We start from the raw sequence: 21227 nt of genomic DNA, 5'->3' as shown, positions 1-21227 counted from the left end.
AAGAGTCTAATCGGTACTGTATAAGTTGGTAGTGGAGCTAGAATGTTATTTGTTGTTCATAAGCCATCTAGTTGTATGGTCATGTCGGGGTCATCATTTGGCCCTTTAGCCCTAAGCCCGCCTACCGCGGCCCTTTCTCAAATAGGGTAGGGTATAGGCCATGCAAATGAAGCCCGGGCTGTCCTTTTAAGCCTACCCAATTAAGCCCAAATAATTTTATATTTTTTCTATTTTTTAAATATGTTTCTATTTTTTCTATAACATACAACTTATCTCTTTCTTTGTAGTTGATTTCATAAGATTATTTTCTTTAATTTTCATTTTCTTAGTTAAACAACAATTAATTTTGGGAGATTTAGAGAGATAGTTAATTGAATATAACCACCTTAACTAATATTTATAAATATCCTTACCTTAGCCTTAGGAACGGATTTTCAGTTTTTGATTACTTTTCGATCACATATTCACATCTTAACCGTTCAGTTTTCAGGTCATAATCTATAGATTACTTCTACAAATTTTCAGCCAAATTGATAACCGTTAAGGTATCGAACTCGATTAAACAAATGAACGAACTGAATCTGTCGAACCGGAACCGTTCGTGTTCATTATTGTAAATTGAAGTTCGAATGCCTTAATGATCATCAATTTGGCTGAAATTTTGCAGAGATGATCTATACATTAGGACCTAAAAACTGAACGGTTAAGACGTGAATATGTGATCAAAAAGTGGTCAAAAACTTGAAATCCGTTCCTAAGCTAAGGTAAGGACATCCTTGGCCTAGAAGAACTGTATATATATATATTAAATATGATCAACAAAAAAAAAATAGTCTTGGATTACCTATATAACCATTGAGCCACATTTTGAGAAAAAAAAAATAATGTATTTCTTTTTGTTAAACAAAATAAGGCCCCTTTCGGCCCTATTTGGCTCTTTCGATTCTAGCGGCTCGGGCCTTTCAGGCAGGTAAGGGCTAGCATATTTAACCCTGGCCTGGCCCGGCCCAGTTCTAAATTTTGATGACTTTGACTAGACCCGGCCTTACCTGACCCTAAGCCCTAAAAATTAGGGTAGGGCCGACCCTAGCTCGGCCACCCTCCCAGTCTTGCCTATATGGCATTAGAATAGTATACTTTCATCTCACATTGGAAAACATGTAAAAGGAGGGAGGTTCCTTCTTATTTATAAAAGGTACCTCCCTCCCAACATCGTCTCTAATAGGGCCTCAAGGCCCAAACATAGTGAAACATAATCAAATGGACGTAGTCTCCCAACATGGAGGTGAACTACTATACATCTCGTGTCCGCACTATCCCTAATTCTCTCTATATCGCTTCTATCTAGACCTTTCGATCTAAGTAAAAACAATGACAAAGAGGGAAGGGAGGTAGCAAGGCAAAAACCCTAGAAAATAAGAGATATTTGAGTATTGCGACTTTTCTTTTGACTCTTTGATGTAGTTACACTCCTCGAGGTTTAATGCTGGAAGTAGTCACATTGGATTGAGTTTAAATTTGGATAAGTACATTAGAAATTGAAGTTGTTTTTTTATCAAACGTCCATTCAATTTTTTTTTTTTTTTGAATCATACAATTAATCAAGTCTCATTCAAGCCAAAATGACACAGATACATACATTCTCTTGCCATATATATGGGCAAGTCTAGGATGTGGCATGCTAGTATCACTTATTAGACAACCAGTGCTGACTTATTCAAAAGCGAGCCTATAAACTATGAAAATAAACACATAATAAATAGGCTACGTTCAGACCAATAATAAACATAAGCTCAGTTATTGGATTAATACTCCTCGGGGATCCCAAATAAGAAATCCCATGGAACTAGAGCCCATTTGTTTGGTCTACACTTAGGCCATAAACCAACAAACAATCCCAAATGTTTTGGGCACGCAAACCTCACTAATTGATTTGGCCCTCCATCTGCATCACCAGCGATCACAACCTAGTTCGATCCGCTGTCTCAGATATTCTTTATGCTGCACCCCCAGACGGGAGCACAGAGCAATCCACCGCCTCTACAGATCGAAGTACGAGACATTTCAGCACTCTGCTTCGAACATCAGGCCCTTATGTCGTCATCCAGCCAGAATCGGTGGCCACCCACCTCCAGACCAACACGATTACCCTCTGCAAATTCAGTCTCCCCCTCCGATCTTCACAAGTTATACTGCGCTTTCCGAGTTATCGGACACCAATCATCAGCCATGTTCGCCTTGAATCCAATGAGCCATCAAAAGCCCCAAATTCACTCAGGGCCTTCAGGCGCACAGAGCAATTCGGATCTTCTAACCTATTTCCACAAAACTGTTCGAGAACTCGCTGCAGCCCGATGACATGCCCATAGAGTGGAAGATAGATCCAAATCCATACTTGTGCAATTTCAGACTAGTGTTCGTCAAAACCGGTCCATGTTGGAAGGCTGCATAACATCCTCCAATTGCGGGGAGGACAATCCCTCTTAGGATCGGCGCTAGATGCTGATGTTGGAGCCCTACCCCATGGCGGCTAGGGTTTAGCATTGGTACTGCCTGTTAAGCCTCGTACTTAAAGAAAGTGGCAAGGAAAAATAAGAAATAGAGTTTCCATTCAAAACCTTTATGAGCCATAAAGCGTCTAAGAATAATGTTACATGAACCATCATTTTAAGTACAACCTGCATCCTATTTTATGTATAGTTGATGTACATATATATGGTACCAGTTCATTTAACATTAATAAATGTCTACATACATATCAATCTTGAATAACTTGGAAACTTTAAGACGGCTAGGGTTGAACATCCTCCAATAAATAATGTATCGATCTCTCACACATTAGCAATTGAAACAAACATGCATCATTCTCATAAAAAAAACACAGACATGCATCATATGATTCATATCTATATATAGCGACATACAAAAACTTCTCGAGTTTTACCCGACACTTCAGCAATTATAGGCATTGGGTATCGGCACAAGGGACACGTGTGACGGATTTTCAGGCTCTTGACAATACAAGCTAAATGATAATAGTGTTTGCACGGCAAACAGGTAATTAGTTCTTCAGGACCTTCTGTAAAATCCTGCAAACAAATAGCACAGCAGGGGATTTGTCTAAGACTGAGAGTAGCTTCTTCCAAACCATAGAGCCTCACTTTCTCCAAATGCTCAAATGATGAGGTAGCTGCCGGAGTAACCTTATTTGTGTTATGAGCAAAACTATAGAATATAGAAGTTTCAATGGATTCCCTAATTTCACTTCTAGTCCTACTAATGTAATCGGCATCATCCTCAAAACAACCCAATCTGGCCACAGTCACGTCCACTATTATCACAAGTAGAGGTAACTCGGGGACGGCTATTCTAACCAGCTTATATACTGTTTTGATTATTCTTTGTTGCTTCATTAGTGGGACACCCATGCTCGAAAGGTTCTGAGCCAGGATCTTCGTATTCACTCTCCGGAGAGAGACCGATGTTCGTCTTTTAGTTTTCAGGGTTGGTTCAGAAGACTCCTATATCTTTAATTCTTTATTGCAAATGACAGTTTGCTCTGAGAGAGAGAATATGACCGACATGACTTTTATCCCGTCTGTTGGTAATGGTTGTCCGGTTCGGATTTGCAATGCTCTGCAACAAAACAGATGACTCTCTCTTGTCGAAGACATGCTAACAAATAATCAAAATTAATGGAGAATTAAAGCACGAAAGAGCCTCAGAGAATCAATACAGTGCTAGTCTCACTACTACAATTATTGGCAATGGCCACATACACATTCGTGACATATTTGGGCCAAAGGACACACATGTGTGTGTCAATAGGTAATTGCCACGCTGCAGCCACTTTTTTTTGGGTCAGTGCCCTGTAGAGGGGTTGCTTTCCCCTTAGGCCATGTTTGGTTCATGGATTTGAGGCATCCGGAAAGGAAAGTCTTTCCTTTCCTTTGTTTGGTAACCACAAACTCGGGAATTACTTTCCTGACAGAGGGGAAAATATGGGGGAAAGTCATTCCACTCAAACTTGATGGGAATGAGTTTCCCATCTCATTTCCTAGCATTAATTGCAAGTATTTTGGGCAATAATACCCCAGCCCAAATACGCTACTACCAAATTTACCCATCAAACCCTCACGCATTCGCGCCTCTCTTTCACCCTCACGCATTCGCGCCTCAATTTGGCGCTCTCTATTTCGCGCTTCTTTCATCACCTACACACTCACGCATTCCAAAAAATTCTTTATCAGAGGAGACGAACTGATTGGGTATGTATGATATGTAAATCCATTACCTTTTTTTTTGTGATTGGGTATATGATTTGTTTCTTCGTCTTCTTCAGCTTTCACTCGGCTCACTCTTCCTCTGCAATCAGCTTTCTCTCTCCCAAGTAATCAAAGGTCAGGCCCCAATTCTCTAATCTTGTTAATAATATGATTGGGTTCTCTTAGTTTACTTTGGTGTGTTTCTATTTGTGTACGAAATGAGAATTGTTTGGTTGATGAGGACTAGATTGGTTATCTGGAATTCCAGAGGATTGGTTTTCTGGAATACCCAATTGATGGAAATAGAATATAATAGATTCTTTTCTCTGTTTGATTGTGGGTTTGTTTTGTTTGTGCTTGATTTTAGTCATGTATGATGGATGCTGTAAGTTGGAATTATGAATTTTGGGTTATTTCAATTGTTCTGTGAAGTTGTAATTTTCCCGTAATTTGTTCTGCTTGATTGCGAGCCCTTACAATTTTGATCATCTATGGTATTCAAAGGTTGTTCTTGTGCTATACTGCTCATGTTAGTTTTGAATTTGTAGGAGTCCTCAATAGAGACAGAACTAATATGTAATTTAGAAAGTTGAACACTTGAGCAATCAAGCTCATTTGTAAAATCTGCACTGGGATTTTTAAGGTCCAATTATATCCATACAAATATAATCAAGTAGAACAGTTGAGCACATATGCAATCAAAACTCAATTGTAGCATGTGCTTTGGGATTTGTAAGGTCCAAATATGCAATCAAAACTTAATTTCAGGTTATTTTCATTTTAAAATAGAAGGGTATTATTGAAACATTGATATATTTTTACTTTCCTTTCCTGTACCAACCAAACATCGGAAGGGAAATCAAATGGTATTTCCTGGATGCTTTCCCTGCTTTACCAAACACAGGAAATGAAATCTGACAGGAACTTCAGTTTCCCTTCCCCACAGGAAAGACAAGGGAATTGATTTCCCTTCCGTGAACCAAACGAGGCCTTAATTGTCTCAGTTTTGTTGAGCGTGGCTTCTCTGCAATTCTGACATGGTGGGACCAACGGGTAGGAATTAGAGTTTCAATTGCTTTTTTTTTAATTTTTTTTTCCGGTCAACAATTGCTTCTATTCATGGTCCAGTATCGAGTCCTATTGCTTCTTTGCAGTTCCGAAATTGAAATTGATCAGATTCTTGATATTATTCATTTTATTTCAACTTTCTGGGGAACGATTGCTGAAATCAAGTTGGTGAGTACATGGGGAAGCAAATAAAGCAGCTTCACTCTGCAATTGACTTGGCCGAAATCTGAAAACAAAGGCAATCCATGTTAGTGTTGAAGAAACAAACAAGGAACAGAACTCACCGATACCAGGATCTCAATGATGATCTTCTTAGGTTCAATCACTGCCATGGTTTCAGCCTCCTACTCAGTGCTGAAATTGGGGATCTTGGATTAGAGATGATAGGCATAGACCCATACAAAATTCAATCAATAAGCCATAACCAGAAAACCATAGACAACAAAAATCATCCAATTTTTCTCCCGCATATATATCGAATAGAGCCATCAAAGAAAATAAAATAACAAACACTAAAATGGTACCTGATTGTGTTGTCGCTAGAGCTTCTCCATGGTCTCGGGTTGAAGCACGAGAAACGAGTTTTGATGGTCGATGGCTTCTTTCATCCGAGGTGATTCGCAACCTCGCTCTCTACAAACACAGTATGAAATCTCTTCAATCCCTTGCTGCAAAGAAAAACCACAATCGCATAAGAAATAAAGAAATCACAATCCCTAATTCAAAAATAGAGGGTAGGTTATACATACTAACACACCCCGACGGAGGTGAGGAAGACGACGAAGACGCTGAGGCCGACGAGGCCCATTAGGGTTTGGGTGTCGGAGAAAGTCCGGCCGAAGATAACGAGGGGTTGATCGGAGGGGCGGAAGAGGTAGAGGAAGAACCAGGCGGCGAAGAGGCCGAGGGAGAAGGGGTGGGTGAAGAGGGAGATGGCGACGATGAGGGCGACGACGGCGAGGTAGTTGACGCGGAAGTAGGAGTAGTTCTTGCAGACACGGAGGGTGGCGTCGGAGAAGGACTCGGGCTTGGCGAAGGCGGAGCGGTTGGCAAGCTCGGCCCAGGGGCGGCGCTGGGAGAGGCCGTTGCGGACGGTGTCGGTGATGTGGTTGATGAAGGCGCGGAAGGCCAGGGTGGCGATCCGAGGCTGGGAGGCCTGGGACTCGATGGATCCGGCGGCGGCGACACAGGTGGTGGAGATCGGGAGGATGGGTGGGACGGTGGTTGACATTGTCGGTGGATCGGGATCTGAAATTGTATCAAGTATTTTTGTGAAGATCTGGGGAGAGCTTTTTGGGTTTATAAGGGAATTTGTGATTGAAGAATCGGAGGAAGGTCGATGGAAATAGACGCAGTAAGACGAGAGAGAGAGAGAGAGATGGTTTATTTTTCCAGAAGAAGAGAAAGAGATAAGAGTCTGAGAGAAAAAAGTATGGGTGGTCATCCCTGTTCGTGACGTGATCGAAGAGAAAAAAGAAAGATAAAAAATCTATAAGATTAGGACGTACAGAAAAGAAAACCCAAAAAAATATTAAATAATTGGTTTAAATTCAAAAAAAAAAATATATATATATATAAAATAATTAGGCACCCATGTTTTGTGTTTGTAGGTTGAGGATATAGACACCGACATTGAATATAAAGGTGGGTATGAGGTCTATATCCACAATTTTTTTATCATGTGGCAATACGTGTGTGGCCTTTGCCCACATGTGTTGTGGTGTCTGCGGATGCATGGACTATACTTTGTCCTAAATCAACGAGGAGTAGGTACGTAAGAGCCTCACTCTTCTTCTCTGAATAGGAAAAGGTTAAAGCGTGTTTGGCCATTGGCCATCACAATTGGACCTCCCTAAATCAACTAGGAGTACGTGAGAACAAATAAAACACAATCCCACATGACTCAATGAAACAACTAATTATGGTCTAGGATTCTTTGGCTTATTCGATCTGCAGTGGCTCGAAGCCTGATTGTTCGATCTGATCTTGCTTGGTTCGAAGCTTATCTGTGGCGGGGGGTGTCGTGGTGTCTGGTTTCAAGGGGCGGCGATGGCTGGTGTTTGGGTCGTGACATCGGTGGCAGCGCAACTTCATCGTCGAGATGCAGCCGGCGCTCTAGGGGCACAGGTGATTCTTTTTGGATCGGGTCTGGTGCATTTCGGGTTCGGTGTTGGCCTCCAGGTGGTGGCGTTGTGGTGTGGCCGGTGGTCCTTGTAGTGGGCGGCGACAGTATGGAGCGGTCGTGGCAGTGGCTCGCTAGCGGCGTGCATCATCCTCAACACATGAAGGTGGAGGCGTGGCAAGGCTGGGTCAACGATTTGGGCCAAGGGTTTTCTGTTTTTTCTGTGGGCCATTTGGGTCATTAGTTAGCTTCCTTTTTTAAGGAACTCTAGGTTAGTAATTTTATTACTTTCAATAATTCCCTAATTTTTTAGGGAGCTACGCACCTTTGTGCCTTTAGCGAATCCTTCGGAGTAGTACCGATGGAGGATTCACGCTATCTTGATGTATTTAATGTCAAATGAGTGACCTAGATATATGTACCACTGTGGGTACTAACACATCTTCTTGTCTGTCTATCGATGACAGCGGAAGGGTATGTAAGGGCCATTCTGGCTTTCGATCAATATATTGGCTTTGCCTTCTTTCAAAAAATGAAACAACTAATTAAGCGCCACCATCATTCGCTAGTACTCTTGAAACATATTTGATATAACATGTGTTTAATCTCATTCGAAAAACGGTACAGGCTTCAACAGGGTGTCAGTCAATGGTCTCTTTGATCGATGCTATCATAAGCAATTTCAAAACCTAGATATATGTAAGACATTAGTCAAAAAATAAGAAAAAATCAGCAACAAAGTTATATTAGAAAAATGAAGGCATAATCGGAAATTACCATCAACTCCAATATTGAAAACTATCTCCTCTACCAAGCTCCTATGCATCTCTGACTCCAAACTTCGTGAGTAATGAGATGCTTGCTGTAGTTAAAGGAATCACGTGTAAGTCATCAGTAACTATAAACCTCACTCGCTCTTTTACAAAGACACCTCCAAAATCAGAGGCATCTACTGAAAGACTCAGTTCCCGCTCAAAGTGAGATGAACTGCAGGGACAAGTCTCATTTGAGAGTACACTTGGGCAAGAACTAAACAACTTTCTTTTGGAGCACAAAAAGTAACTTTCTGGCTCAGGAGCATCGTCATAAAACCAACTTGAGGTTCTTGCAAATTGCAATCTTCTCCAGCAGCATTGCAGGGACATAACAACATTTCTTTACATACAAATGACTGGAAATCTTTTTCATCCACATCTTTTACACTAGTATACAAATTTTTCATGCAACAACCTATTTGAACAGGTACTGAAATATGCAGTCATTGAGCTAATTTCTTCTTTTAGGCTTTTGCATCTGTAGAAACCATCCTTTCCCCTCATATTTCATTTATGGTCAAAAAATTGAACCAACCTCTAGGCATGACTGTATGTGCTCATGTACCTGAATCTATCTCTTCCTTCAAGAGTAGAGTAGTGCCAAAATGAGTACATTTCTTAGACCATAGGATATGACAGAGTGTGTTGGTTTGAGAGTTGATGTTACACGTCAAGTGCATTTTCGTGTTTTCTTATGATTGTTAGAGTCGGGCCTAGGTCAGTTGTTCAAATTTCCTAAGCAATAAACGTACTCTCTAGTTTTCATGTTTTGGTAAAGCAATAAACGTACTCTCTAGTTAAACTGCTTTTTATTTGTGTCTACTCTGGCTTCTCAATTCACCTTGCAGATAACAAAAAACTGCATATTTAACTACAGAGTCGAGAAGTATATGAAAAGCAATATTTCACATTCCATTGGTCAGAGAAATGCAAATTGGCAGTGTAATTATTCTTTCATTCTAGTCCATTTTGGTTTAATTCTGACGCCCTGAAGGAAATAGTTATTTCACGTACAGTTCAACAAACTAGTGTTATTCTTCTTTGAGGCTAGAACCTATTATTTATACAAATGTACAAAATCATAAAAATCTGTATCATAACTTGAACATTAATTTTGAGCTAACCTAATCCATTGCTAACCCTTACTTGTTGCATAGGTGCCCTGTTTATTGTCAAGAGCATGATAAGTTGATAACTACGTACATGGTTTCTTTAATAATTACTTTGTTGTTTTGGTATGATCATGTGTTTCTGAATAATATACAATTTCAGCTGATTTCGAGTTGAAGGCAGTGTAATTTGGTTTTCTGGCCTTAGACATTGTGTGAAAAGAAATACCACTGGACTAGTAGTTGCATGGTTTTTACTTTTTACACTCATATGATTTGTGGAGGAAACAAATCATTCAAAATTGTGATTTTTTTTTGTACATGTTGTGATTTGATATTGGTCGACTTAATATAGAGGGGAGAGATAGGGGCCATGAGATGGGAGATGAAGTTGCAAGTGGCTTTGTATATTGCACAAGCTTTGGAGTATTGTAGCAGTAGAGCGCATGACTCTCATGCTTAATTTGCCCTCATGCGGAAGTGGAGAAACGACAGGACCTATGCTGAAAACTTTGCTTTCAGGCCTTGGGAATTAATACTTGAGATTGAGAACCGATAATGCCATCATTTGCTTAACTCAGTGTTAGAACATTAATTACTACTTTCCTCTTAGTAGGAGTAAAATGCATTGAAAGTATACAGGCATCTCAATCACTCGTTAAGTCTGACCACCTTTCTCACTGGCAAAAGGGATCAATGCTATATCTGTATGCATGAGTTTTGAACATATTTCTATATGCCATAAAGTCTTTAGTTAATCTAATGCACATGTCTCTTTCCAGGAAGAGCAATTCCAGAAAGTGTGGTTCACTACTTTTCTCAGCGGCCAACATATTGCCCCAAGCCATGTAACTTTCCTTACTGCTGGTTTCCTTCTCAGCATGCAGTTCCTGATTGCTTTAGTAGGACATAATTAATCATACCTTTTCATGATTGGAAGCTTCTACCTAATCTTATTTTTTAATTTCCCTCTGGAAGGCACTTGAGCTGATACGAGACAAAGGTTTCCTCACTCTGATGGACTCAGGCTTGTTAGAAGATGATGCAACTAAACTGGTGTGATTAGCTTCAGATTGTCTATGGCATGAACCTCGTAAGAGGCCAACTGTCAAGTCTCTTGGACATCCCTCGCTTCTCATCAGAAAGAAAATAAGGTATTCCCAACTTAAATTCTGTAATGGTCATACTCCGGAGTTATACTCTGAAATTTGATTTTTATTTGAGCAGGTTATATGATTATCATCTCATATTTGGATTTGTGCCTTAGATCATATGTTTATCATCTCATATAGAGGTGTTTAGCAGGTTCCGTCAAACATTTTGTTGGGTATTCCACATAGACTGTCGCCTTTACGGGAAGCTTGCTCGAGATTGAATCTTACTGCAATACATATAGTGTGTGTATATAATTATATATGTAATATAAACATAAGGATCCAGGAGGGAAACAAGAGAACCAAAACAATTACCCATTAGGATTCTCAGGTACCTTATTCTTAGTTTAAGCCAAAATGTGCTAGATATACTTTCCACATTTTCTTTGGTTGAAAAGAGGGGCCGAAGCCCAGACATACTGCTTGCATATGGTACTGCTTGAAGGTTGCACAAAGAAACATCTTGAGGGTTGGATTGTGCAAATTAGGCATCCTCCACGTCAACTTGAGGGGAGAATGGAGAACGAGCAGATATCTCTGTGTCAGTCTTTACATAGTTGAAACAGAAAAGAACAGAAAGAGGATATTAGAACAAATCACAAAACACTCATAATGCAATACAATACCAAATAGAAGCATAGGGAAAAAAAAAAAAAATCTGTTACAGCCTATACTTCATGAAGAAACTTCTGCAAGAGAAAAGGGGCCAGAGAGGAGGGGACAGTAGTAATGCGGTAATGCCATCACATTTACAAATCCTCTAAGCGTTATTTGTCAAAATCCATATGATGCCTCCATCCTCTGCATCTGCAATATCAATATGATTACATTAACCTCAACTCTATTTTAAAATGGAACCAGGAAAAACTAAATGATGAATCTCCAAATGATCATAAAAGTAGAGACGACTTTACCAAGACCTTCAAGTTAAAGACTTCACCACTGCAATAGATTTTTATACTGAAGTAAGTCACTAATTTAGAAATAGGACATTTTCATCATGTCTTCAGTCATCAAAATCCCAGATACATAGTGAAATACATGGTGATATTGGAAAGCTATTGATATGGCTGAAACCGCTTCTTCATGTATAGACTATAAAATCCCAATATCAGATTACTGGTGGGGTTACAAGAAGGTAAGTTTTCTGTCTTGCAAACAGAAAGTCATGATTTTAAATAAGTAACCTCCTATGATTAAAAGTCCGGATAACCCCTTATATAATTCTAGCTAGTTTCACAGACAATCTGATTACTACTTACTACTTTATATGTGACAGTATATAGGATTGGATAAGCTTATCACCTTACTTCTAGATGGACGTCTCAAGTCCTTTCTTGGTTTTGGTATGCAGTTAATTGATCATGGGACCATAGAATTGCCAACTTTGTATGAAGCTCTTGGAGATGCAAATCATGCAATGGAAGCAATGAAGCACAACTACTACAGCCTGAATGGCCAATTGCTTTTTATCTTAAAGCAGCTGCCGTGAAGAGCCTACAGCTGTATGCTGATGCGTCAGAAACTAAAAAAGTTGGTGCATCCGTAGAAGATAAAAAAAAAAAAAAAAATACAAAGCTGAATGTCTATAGGGGTTTTTCTCCTTTTGTTTAAACCTGGTTTTGACAAATCTGTCTATGGGATTTGACTTACCAGGCATAATAATGGTACCAATGGCTAATGTCAAGAAACTGAAGAGAACATAAGCGAAATCATCAGATTCTACAAACATGACTCGTTTATCGACCAATTGGCACACCAAAGACACTTAACATAATCTTGTCCATAATTGTATCACATGGAGTCTAAGACTTTGCTACTTATCCCTGTTTAAGCAAGAAAAGGGATTTGACTACTAATGTCCACTGAATCTATAAGAGCGAAAAAATTAACAGCATCAACATTTAAATGTCTAAAGGTTTCATGTTGTTAAGACAACACAAAATTTACACACAATTTGTCAGAAATTCGGAATCCACTTACTAGACCAAATTGGCTTTAAGATGTTTACAATTTAAAGTTTTTATTGATTAGGGATTAGGGTTTATAGTACATGTAGAAATAATCTTTAGCCCTAGATCTTATTCCTATAATGGAAAAGAAATTGTTTTGATAAAATTAATGTGTACGCGTTTCTTGCATAGCAAGGGATCTCTGTTTAAAGTCGTGGTTCAAATTATTACCCAAATCCAGAAATGCATACGTCAAATTCATCAACAATAGACAATGAATTCAAAAAACTCAACAGTAAATAACGTTAAGAAATAAACTGAAAAAGAGAGAACCTTGTGTGAGGGTGCATCATGTAGCATTGTAGCCACTAGCCATAGAAAGAGTTTGGGGGGAGAGAAGAGTGGCTTAATAAAAGTTAAAAATTCACTGGGATAGTAAATATGTTGTAACCCACTGAATTGGGCTATGCTACTTTTCCACCGGAATCTTTAAAACTATTTGGTTTGGGTTGGGTTTGAGCAGTATGGAGGTTGGAGGGATGTAATTTGAGTCGCGACTGTGAGAACGAGATCGAGATTTCATCAAGATCCTCTGATTTCGTGGTGGTGGGGTGAAGACAATGGTGGACCACCAAATTGGGATACTGATCTTAATATGCAATATCATGAAAGCGTACCTAGCTTCTTTTGTCCAACTGAGAAAGTATCTCAACAGCATATATGATGATAATTGCAATTTCAAACATCTCGCTATAATTTATTTGTATGAATTAGATTTCTATGCTTAATCAAGCAATAAAAGAAAAATAATGATCAAGTGGTCAATAACCGTACATATTCACAAACTCAATATGAAGAAATCCTATCTAGCCGCTTTTGTTCAATTTTTACATGTGATTTGAAAAATATATCAATAGTAGATACAATTATAATTGTATTTGCATAATGCAAAATGCAGTTCTCGCTGTAATTCACTATATATGAATTTGGATTAATTACTTGCATAGTCAAGAGATAAAAGAAAAAGAATGATCAAGTATGTGGTCAATTACCATACGAATTCGCAAACTTAATATGAAGAAATGCATCTAGCCGCTTTTGTTCAATTTTAAAATGTGGTTTGAAAAATATCTCAATAGTGGATATGTTTATAATTGCATTTGCATCATGTGAAAGCAACTCTCGTTGTAATTCACTATATATTACTTACATAGTCAAGTGATAAAAACAAAAAGAATGATCAAGTATGCGATCAACAACCATACAAATTCACAAATTCAATGTGATGAAATCGTATCTAGTCATTTTTCTACAATTCTTAAATGTGATTTTAAAAAAATCTCAATAACAGATACTATTATAATTGCATTTGCATAATGTAACCGTAATTCTTGCTAGAATTCACTATATATGAACTAGAATTGTTTGCATAGTCAAGCAATTGAAACAAGCAATCTTGTGATCAACAACCCTAGATGAGACATTGCAAACTAAGAGAGTTTTGAGACCCCATTCGATCCTTAGTCAAACACAAGATTTTGTGAAGTTTTTTCAAACCCATGGCATTTTTCCTATTGTAAGATATATCATTTCTCTAAAGCACATGAATTTTTCTTTGTTTCTTACTCAACTTTTTATGGTTTATATCTCTTCTTTGTTAATAGGCTAACATCTATACTTTTGTTAATGAGTTAAATATTATTTACTCCCTATACTTATAGGGTTTCATCATTTCAGTCCCTGACCTTCGAATTTCACCTAAAAAGTCCCTAAACTCCCAATTTCCTCTCAATTGGTCCCTGCCGTCAAGCATCCGTCAAAGTCTCCGTTATCTTGCTGACGTGGCGGTCGTTTCCCCCCTAAAAAGTCTATTATACCCTCACTTACTTTTTCTTTTTCTTTTTTAATTAATTTTATTCTTCTTTTTTTTCTTTTCTTTTTTTTCTTTTTACCTCTTCTTCTTTCACATCTCTCCTGATCTCCGTCTGGTTAATAGAGGGTCTTTATCCGGAAGCTCTCATCCTCATCTTCTCGCTGGACCGAGGATATGCATACCCATGACCAGAATCATCACTAGATCCCGGATTTCGTTAACTGCAGCAGAACCATGTCCGATGATTAATAAACTATAATTACTTGCATGCAACTTTCATTACATCAACACTTTCCATATAATCACAAATAACAAATACCAACCTCCACCTAATTCAATTCCATTTTTTTCGATTCATTCACACCTTAGTGAGCTCAATCAAATACAGTTCCATCACTTTCTTCATTCCAAACCACACCAGACCCAATTCCAATCAAAATGTGTGCCCCAAAACTAACATAAATCCAAAAATTCGATCTTGATAGAAAACCTCACAAAAACTCAAATACCCAAATGAGATTTTGAATCAAAACACTTCACCCATCAAAATCTTACCAAAAACTCAAATACCCAGAGCAGATAGGTGGGTTTCGGCGGGTGCTGGGCGGCGTTGGTGTTGGGCTGGGTGGGGTACCCAGATTGCATATGTTCTCCTTTTGCCTCTCTCTCTCCTTGATGGCTTCAACTTGCTCAAGATTGAAATGAGTACTTCATGAATTGAATTCAATCTCAAGAGAAGAACTCGACCCATTTCGAAGAGGGACTGGATCGGACATGTAAATACGAATTGGAGTCAATTCATCATTTCATCTCAAAACAGAATTTTGTATGAACAGTCATTGGTTTTACCTTGATTTTGGAAGATTCAACCGTTGGATTTTCATGACATTTGAAGACAGTTTAGAAGACTCGATTTTGAACAACTTTTATGAAGAAGTCGTGACTATCTGAGCAACAGAAGATGGAGTTTTTAGACGCCGAAGTTAGCTGACGAGCAGAGTTTCGTAAGAATGAAAGAGTTGTTCATTCTCCACTATGTATTTCCAAATCAGGCCTAGTAAATCTAAAGTGATGAAGTGGGTTTTCTGAGAATGTAAAGGGTAATTTCATGAAGATATGAAGGCATTTAGGCTTGGTGTTGATTGCAATGGGATTGGTGGTTGGGTATGGAGAGAGAGCTCAGTGGTGGTTATGGTGATTAATTTGGGTGTGAAGAAGAAGAAGGTAGAGAGAAAATGGGCATCTTCGTCGTCTTGGGGCAAAACCAGTAAGCTACAGGGGTCTGGTGCGGTGCGGAGCGGAGAGCGAGAAGGGCGGCGCGGTTGGAAACGTCACCGTTTTGGCTGACGTTGGTGTCGTCGAAGGTCTAGAGATGGAGAGAGAGAGAGCTGGGTTTATTTTGGGTTTGTTTTTGGAAGAAGAAGACGCTCTATGTGGAAGACGATGGAAGAAGATCGAAGAGGTAAAAAAAAAGAGAGAGAGAGAATAAAATTAATTAAAAAAAACTGAATAAGTGAGGGTATAATTGACTTTTTAGGGAGAAAACGACCGCCACGTCAGCAAGATAACGAAGTCTTTGACGGCAAGGATCAATTGGGAGGAAATTAGGAGTTCAAGGACTTTTTAGGTGAAATTCGAAGGTCAGGGACTGAAACGATGAAACCCTATAAGTATAGGGAGTAAACAGTATTTAACTCTTTGTTAATCTTTTCATCACAGCAAATCACACAAAGTCTTTTGAAGTAGATTATGAGAAAGATCCAAATCAGCCACTGAATTACACAATATTGGGCATGGTTATGAGCCTGGCTGCGAATTCTTTAGCTCCCCTCCTGCTGCTGTCGTGCCTCTTTTGGAAGCTGATCTATTGGGCTTGTCTAAGCCAAGATTAATTGTGATTTAGGTTTTGTCCTTAGCCTTCGGGCATCCTTGTAATAAAAAAAAAGATTATGAGAAAGATTTTATTTCAAATTCTAAAAATTGGATCACCGATTTACCAGATTATGGTATGTATATCTTCTCTTTTAATATTTCTATTGAACAAATTTCATGCGAAATATGAAAATATTTTACAGACTTTCTCATCACTCTTTCTAAAAAACACAACCATATGATTGTCGTTTTCCATCTCTTCTTCTTCCCCGCTCTTACAGACTTTCTCATCACTCTTTCTCTCTTTGTTTCTCTCACTCTCTTTAGTTGAAGAGTTATTGTTCCAATTTTTTATAGTAGGAGTTGAGATTTGAGATATAAGGATGGGGTTTTGATTTTAGATTTGGAAAATTCTCCCTTTCTTCTCGTATAGAAAGGGTAAAGTTTGTTGCAGGGGTCTATATTTCTATTTGCCATTAGAAAGGTTAAAGCTCGATCCTTTTGTACTGTACTTACATGAGCATTTGCCAAGCATAATTAGCTAGAATGAGCCACGCTCATGCTACCGCCAGCGGTACCAACTACCACCAACGGTGTGACCTACGGAAACACAGTCAAGCAGGCTACCGCCTGAGCCCCGGCTCACCCCCAGATCACTGCTAACGCGCCGCCACGCGCCGCGCCAAGATAGCATCAGAAGCTCTAGAAGCTCCAAAAGCTGGGAACTGAAGCATATCAGTCCCACATCGAAAACAAGGAAGAGGTCAGCCTCTTCCCAACCTATAAAAGGTTCTCTCCTCTCTCCTCATTGATTACGCATTTACTACTTACCTACTGTTACGTTGTCAACATAAATACATTGACTAACTTAGGCATCGGAGAAGAGAAGGCCGCCCAGCGCGGTCTCCCTTTGACGCCTCTTTGTATTTTACTTGATAGGTAGCGGGAGTATCGATCATATCTCAAGTAGTGGTCCGCCCATCCGACCAGCGTTAACCAAGGTTTAGCTACCGCTGAACTTTAGACATTAACATTGGCGCCGTCTGTGGGAATCCTTGAACAAGAGGCCATCCCACCACAACAATCACCAAGACTAACTGTAGCGGGGCAAATGCTGAAGAGCAGGCCGATCAATCCACCAACCCCCATCCCACCAACCCAACGACTAACGTTAACCCAGCGGTTAACGTTAATCGTGCACTATTCAGTACGCCGGTCAACCCTAGCGTGGAACCCCAGATTACTCCCCAGGTCCCTCCAACTCAAACTACAGCGGAGGCTCGGCTGAGTAGCAGTCGCCCACCGGTGCAGGACCTCGCCGCTATGTATGAGCTGGCACTGGCGGACCTCCACAAGGCAAACAGGGAGGGCAAGCAAGAGCGCAGAGAAAAGGCCGAAGCCCAAAAGCAGGTGGTCACGCTGATGTCAAGATTTGACGAGCTGAAGAAGGCGCTGGAAGCAAACGCTAACCCAGCGCAGAGCGAGCAATCGCGGAGCACCAGACGCAGTCGACCCAATACCAGCGGATTGGTACCCGCACCGATCATACAGATGCAGGTACCGCTGAACCCACAAGAACTATTGGAAATGGGCCCTCCCCCTCCGCCCCTACTAATGTTGGAGCAGGAAGTGGAGTCACAGCCGCACACCAACCGCTCAGCAATCAGGGCTAGAACTGAGGGTAATATACCTGCCCCGAGGCGGGGCCCGCTAGCGACGCAACCGCCCTAATCCTGGAAAGGATGCAACAATTAGAGCAAAGGCTAATCCGGGCGGAGGCCTGCGGCCCAGCGCCAATTCCAAATCCACTGTTTGCGTCCAGGCCAGGACCATTCACCGCCAGGATCCTACATCCCATCCGGGCGGAGGCCTGCGCCCCAGCGCCAATTCCAAATCCACTCTTTGCGTCCAGGTCAGGACCATTCACCGCCAAGATCCTACATCCCATTCGGCCGGCACATGCCAAGACACCAAAGATGTCACATTATAGCTGCAGGGCTGACCCCTTCGTCCACATGGACACCTTCAAAAAAGTCACTAATAACAAGGGGTTCGATGACGCCACCCTCTGCCACTTATTCAGCGAAACGTTGGATAACGAGGCAATGAGTTGGTTCTTTGAGTGCCCGCCAGGATCCATTGACTCATTCCACGCACTATCAAACGCTTTCCTCTCTCGGTTCATAGCCTTTGGTTTTAGAAACACAAATATCTTTCCAAGCTACAGCAGACAACTTTGGCCGCCGAACACCACAACACAAGTCAGTTGTTCAACGTCAAACAGGGCGAAGAGGAAACATTGAAGTCATTCGTCACCAGGTGGCGAGCGGCGACATCTCAGTGCCGAGATCTTGATAAAACAATGGCGCTGGCAGCCTTCAAGCAAGGACTCCTAAAGGGACCATTCCTCTATCATCTCAATTATAACCATCCAAATGCTGCATATGACCACGTCATGGGCGAGGCCGTCATCCATGCACAGGCAGAGTTCATTACATATGGAGAAACCCCACCACCTCCGCCAACACCAGCAAAGGCCACTCAGCCTTCCTCCAGCCATCAGGAGACCGCTAACAAAGCCCCTGCTACGCCACCAACTGATAAGAAGAGAGAGTGGCAACAGGGCAACTACCAGAGAAAGCGGCAGAAGGACCAGCATTACCACAAGAGCAACCGCTCATCCCAAGGGGATAACCGTAACAAACAGACGGAGTCCTCCCAGCGGTACGCAGTGTTCACAGTCTTCACAACCTGGTATGAAGAGATATACGACCAGTGCAAAGACCAGATCCCACCGCCACCCCCAAGAAAGTACCCAAGAGTGGGAAAACTAAGAAACACTGGCAAGTGGTGCAAGTACCACGAGGACATCGGACACAACACCAACAACTGCAATGCTCTCAAAACAGCAATTGAGACTTTGTATCGCGATGGTAATTTGGAGCAGTTCAAGGTGCATCAGCCGCCACCTGTGGTCGCCAACATCGAGCCTATGCGTCGCATCAACACCATCGACGGTGGCGCTCCAATCACCAACATGTCTCATAGGGCAAAAAAGCGTTATGCACGCGCTAACCACTCCAAGGAAGTTTGCAACATCCGCTATGAAAGATCTGCTAATCTCCCATGATCTGGTTGGGAGCCCATCACCTTCTCGGAGGAAGAAGAGCGCGGAGTACGTCTACCCCACGACGATCCATTCTTGATTGACACCATGCTCGATAAATGGTCTGTGGGAAGGGTCCTTGTTGACAGCGGCTCCGCTGTCAATGTCATCTTCAATGGCTGCTACAACCAACTACAGCGGAATAGAAAGTTACTCCAGGATCATGAGCCACTGCTCAGCTTCTCCGGCGACGTCACGCAACCGCTTGGTTCTGACTACATGCGCCTGGTCATCGGCGCAAGCCCATGCACAACGGAAATACATACAGAGTTCATCGTCGTCTATTGCTTCAGCTCATACAATTCCATCATTGGTCGACCAGCGCTCAACAAACTAAAGTGTATCATAGCCGGGTACATGCTTCTCATGAAGTTCCCTACTCCCAACGGGACAGGTTGTGTGAAAGGAAGTCAACAATTGGCACGAGAGTGTTATTCAACGACTGTGTCACGGTCGACGCGCCGCCATGAGATCTTAACGGTGGGAAGCCATGCACCAGCACCAAATATCTTTGAGGACCTTAGGGATGACGAGGCGAAATATGTAAAAAAGGAGCATGTCAACCCCGAGACATCGTTGAAGGTTATCAGCATCTCCGACGACCACCCTGAGCGGACAGTCCGCATAGGCGCTCAGCTAACCCCAGAGATAGCGGCAGAGCTCACTCAGTTCCTACGTGACAACGCCGCTGTCTTTGCATGGTCCTACGCTGATATGCCAGGCATCTCCCCTGAAATCATCACACACAAGCTGAGCATAAAGCCATCATTCTATCCGATCAAGTAGCGGCGAAGGGCCTTTGACGAGGAAAGATATCGTGCAATAGGGTAGAAAGTCGCCAATCTCCAAGACATTGGATTCATCCGCCAAGTCAATTATCCTCAGTGGATTTCCAACTTGGTCATGGTCAGGAAACCTAGCAGCAAGTGGCGAATGTGTCTCGACTTCAAGGGCCTTAACAAGGCATGTCCCAAGGATAGCTTCCCGCTACCCCGCATTGATCAATTGGTCGATGCAACCGCTGGACACGAGCTGCTCAGCATGATGGACACCTTCTCCGGCTACAATCAGATCAAGATGCACCCTGGCGACCAAGAGTGCACCACCTTCACAACCGACAAAGGTCTATACTGCTACAATGTCATGCCTTTCGGTTTGAAGAACGCTGGGGCAACATACCAGCGGTTGATGAACGCCATGTTCGCGGAGCACCTTGGCAAAATTATTGAGGTCTACGTGGACGACATGTTGGTCAAGAGCATCAAGGCCAGTGGACACATGGCAAACCTCCGCATCATATTTGTCCTCTTGGCCTATGGTATGCGCCTTAACCCTGAGAAATGCTTCTTTGGCGTCACCGCCAGCAAATTTCTGGGCTACATCGTCAGCGAACGGGGCATCGAGGCTAACCCTGACAAGGTACATGCCATCCTCAACATGAAAGCCCCGAAATACAAGGTGCACGTTCAGAGCCTACAAGGAAAGCTAACCGCCCTCTCTCGGTTCATCTCCAGACTCACTGACAAATGCCTCCCATTTTTTCAAAGTTCTGAAGAGGACCCACAAGAAAGAAGTTGAATGGACCCCAGACTACGAGGCGACATTCCAGGGCCTGAAAGAATACTTGGCGGCAGTCCCACTTCTCTCCATTCCTATACAAGGCGAGGTACTGTACATTTACCTAGCAGTAGCCCCGACAGCGGTAAGCTGCGCCATTGTTCTGCGGGAGGGCCAGGAAGAGCTCCTAGTGTTCTACGCCGGCAGAGGCATGAACGGGGCGGAGACAAGATATACCCCCCTGGAGCAGCTAGCCCTCGCACTCATTGTCGCC

General features: G+C 41.6%; 1 protein-coding gene and 1 long non-coding RNA gene across 3 annotated transcripts; both read right to left on the bottom strand.

Annotated features, from left to right (window-relative positions):
* Window positions 1-5273: 5273 nt before the first annotated feature.
* LOC133732973 (PRA1 family protein B4-like) lies at window positions 5274-6758 on the bottom strand. 2 transcript variants are annotated; one of them, XM_062160575.1, is made up of 3 exons: window positions 6091-6758; window positions 5858-6001; window positions 5274-5687 (listed from the first exon to the last, which is right to left on the bottom strand). In XM_062160575.1, exons 1-2 carry the CDS (start codon window positions 6562-6564, stop codon window positions 5873-5875), a joined length of 603 nt encoding a protein of 200 aa, XP_062016559.1. In that variant the 5' UTR covers window positions 6565-6758; the 3' UTR covers window positions 5274-5687; window positions 5858-5872. The 2 variants fall into 2 exon arrangements, 1 of the variants encoding a protein (XP_062016559.1); XR_009857431.1 differs by having other exon boundaries at window positions 5281-5687; window positions 6083-6758.
* Window positions 6759-14235: 7477 nt separating this feature from the next.
* Window positions 14236-15762, bottom strand: LOC133728657 (uncharacterized). Its single transcript, XR_009855947.1, has 3 exons — window positions 15208-15762; window positions 14914-15121; window positions 14236-14579 (listed from the first exon to the last, which is right to left on the bottom strand). It is a non-coding gene; the product is annotated as an uncharacterized LOC133728657 (long non-coding RNA).
* Between the last annotated feature and the right edge of the window lie 5465 nt (window positions 15763-21227).

This window comes from Rosa rugosa, chromosome 2 (assembly GCF_958449725.1).
Source record: "Rosa rugosa chromosome 2, drRosRugo1.1, whole genome shotgun sequence".
NCBI lineage: Eukaryota > Viridiplantae > Streptophyta > Magnoliopsida > Rosales > Rosaceae > Rosa > Rosa rugosa.
The sequence above is the reverse complement of the archived record's forward strand: the minus strand, read 5'-3'. Positions and strand labels throughout refer to the sequence as shown.

Bases quoted from the DNA above. Each gene is read 5' to 3' on its own strand.
- LOC133732973 (XM_062160575.1), bottom strand. From the start codon at position 6,564: ATGTCAACCACCGTCCCACCCATCCTCCCGATCTCCACCACCTGTGTC. The intron at 6,002-6,090 runs GTGTGTTAGTAT...TTTTCTTTGCAG, and splicing joins TCTTCCTCACCTCCGTCGGG to CAAGGGATTGAAGAGATTTC.